Source organism: Camellia sinensis, chromosome 5 (genome assembly GCF_055761805.1).
Source record: "Camellia sinensis isolate YWXY chromosome 5, ASM5576180v1, whole genome shotgun sequence".
Lineage (NCBI taxonomy): Eukaryota > Viridiplantae > Streptophyta > Magnoliopsida > Ericales > Theaceae > Camellia > Camellia sinensis.
The window spans coordinates 203,504,666-203,507,285 of NC_138965.1; the positions used below are offsets into that span (position 1 = coordinate 203,504,666).

Sequence of the window (2,620 nt, forward strand, 5' to 3'; positions counted from 1 at the left end):
CCATCAACAAACCTCTTGCCGAGCAAAATTCACCCTGCAAGGAATTTTGATCTTTCCATCAAAATGATTTGTAGTTTCCCCTTGGACCGCACTAAATCCGCTTGGCGTTGCAAAAATACAACAATTCTCAAGAAAATGGTCTACTTGTTTCATTGTGCTAATGGCAAAAAGGGTTACAAAAATAGAACTAAGAAGAAAACTTTAGATTAACAGAGTTCGATGTTCTGAAAATGGATCGGCCATTTACATTCAGCGAGTTTTATGCCATTTTTCCTCGACCTTATTATAGACGTCTTCCAAAAACCGAACTCTCTATATCTCTTCTATGGTGGTTTGCATGGCCATCATCTTGTCCGACTGCGTGAACCCTTCGCACTACTCTCTTATTCTCTACTACCGGGCTTATTGTCACGGTAGCTGCGGCTGCATCGTTTTCGACTCGGATGTGCTCATTAATGTGTTGCATGGACAATTCCATGGTTGACGGTTGATTCATTGTGAGCGAGTCTCTCAGTCGATGTCTAACTGGAAGACCGCGCTTATACTGAGTGATTGCAAGGTTAGTCGGGCAATCACGGATCTCATTGAAAGTCTCCCAATACTTAGTGTTATACGCCTTTAAAGAGTCGCCTAGCTCCATCTTTACTCTTAAGAGATGGTCAATTTCCTTGGGCATTTTGGCATTTGTCTTAAATTTGGTGACAAATGCCTCTGCCAACTGTTGCCACCCCTCAATGCTCTCATTCGGCAGGCTCTCGAACCATTTTAGGCCCAACTCGCCGAAACTCGATGGAAAAACAAGGCACATGAGCGCATCGTTTCGCCTGTGCCCAGCCATAACTTGCCGAAAGTGGCTTACGTGGATATATGGATCAATCTTTTCGTCATAGAGCGTGAACTTTGGTTGATGGAACCCAGGGGGGAGCGATGTGTTCTCGATCTCTACGGAAAAAGGGATGGTACATAGCCTTGCCAACTCTCTGTCTGGTGGCGCGCGTGCCTCCAAGCATGGTTGTGGCATGGCAACCTTTTCACTGGCTCACCCTCTAGGGACCAACTGCTGCAGTGCAAGCACCCTCTGCGCCTTCTACCGGCGAGTGCGCTCCTCTCACATCCCTTAAGTCTTTCGAACGGTTGGAGCGAGAATACCTCGACGCCGTCATCGGGCGTGAGGGGTGGTAATTGCTGTCCTGCGTGCGAGATATCGTCGCCGGTGCTATGTAGTCTCCAGCTCTGAAGCTTCTCGTGATAGAGAGTGAAGGGGTGCGACGTCTATTAAGACTACCAGAACGACGGGAATGGGCATGCTCACTGTGGTTTCCTACTCCAATAATGCCCTTTCCCTTCATCTGGTGTCTCATGGCCTCCATCTCCGTCGCCATTTTCTTGATGATGGTATCTTGGTCTCTCAACTTGTCTTCCAAGTGTTGAGTATGTGAATCTCGCCGTCGGCGAGGCTTTTTTGGAATGACAGAGCGCCCAAAACTCCTTGCGCGCTTGTTTTGCGCATCCCTGGGAAGTCCTTGTGTGGAGGTCTCCAAATCAGCCATCGTCGGAATGGCGGACAGGCTATCTCTGAGACAAACGGACTCTGGCGTGATGTTGTCGATGGCGAGTAACGAAATGTCGTCGTGGTTCGCCATAAAAGATGACCGGAGAAGCTTGGAGGACAAGGTTTTGTCTGTCGAATTCTCACAGACGGCGCCAATTGTATGCGGGGCAAATATTCGGTACCGCCCGTATTCCTTGCGTCGAAGCTCCGCTTCGATTTAATTAACCTGCGAGAATAACGGCTGTGAGCTACCCGGCGGTGTGTTGCCGAAAAACCCCTCCGATGGTCAAGTTAGCACACACTCAGAGATAGAGAGAGAGAGGAAGAGAGTTTCTCTCACCAGATGAAGTTCTATCCCTCAGTATGGGGGTGCAGTCATGCTTATATGCCTTCTGCGCGTGCCTCTGCGTCCATTTTCCTTTTGACGCGTGGACCTGCTCTCCTACCCCACTTTCCCACGTGTCAGCGCAAATACAGCTAAACACCACCTAACCAAACCGCCAAACAACGTTGGTGCGAACGGACAGTCCGGCGCCGCCCCTTCTTCCTATGACCGCACTACTTCCGAGTCATGCAATGCTCTGAACCAAGCTCTGTTATGATCGAGCTTGGCCACCCTCCGTTATGACATGCAATACTTTCATTTCGGTTTAGCCACCTTTCGCTCCTACTCGGTTTGATTGGTCTGTGGAGGATCTGATCCACCTAACACAATGAGCAAATAAAGTGAACAGGGCCCGCAGTCCGAAACTACCCCGGCCAAATCGGACCTACGCCTTAACCGTGCACACTACCACCGGATTAGCCCAACCCAGCTCGGCCTAAACTTGCCTTGCCCAATTTGCCCGGCTATTACCATGGCCCAAAGCCAGATTATGAAATTTCCCTCTCATAAAGTACTTGTTGAATCCTAGTGAAGAGAGTAATAGGCAAGTAAGATATCAAGCCCTAAATTATGTTATCATGGGAGATTATTTATTTAGAAAAGCTCATGATTGTTTGACCTTACTTTGTATCGGTAAGTTAGACCAAATGAAAGCCATGGCTGAAGCACATAAAGACATATGT

The 2,620-nt window shown here is 48.5% G+C and overlaps 1 protein-coding gene across 1 annotated transcript; it reads right to left on the minus strand.

The window, feature by feature from the left end:
* Positions 1-283: 283 nt before the first annotated feature.
* On the minus strand, positions 284-1,021 carry LOC145792033 (uncharacterized). Its single transcript, XM_082872513.1, has one exon. The coding sequence runs from the start codon at positions 1,019-1,021 to the stop codon at positions 284-286; it is 738 nt and encodes a 245-aa protein (XP_082728639.1).
* Between the last annotated feature and the right edge of the window lie 1,599 nt (positions 1,022-2,620).

What these genes read in the sequence shown, in the direction of transcription:
- LOC145792033 (XM_082872513.1), bottom strand. Translation starts at nt 1,021, where the DNA reads ATGCCACAACCATGCTTGGAGGCACGCGCGCCACCAGACAGAGAGTTG.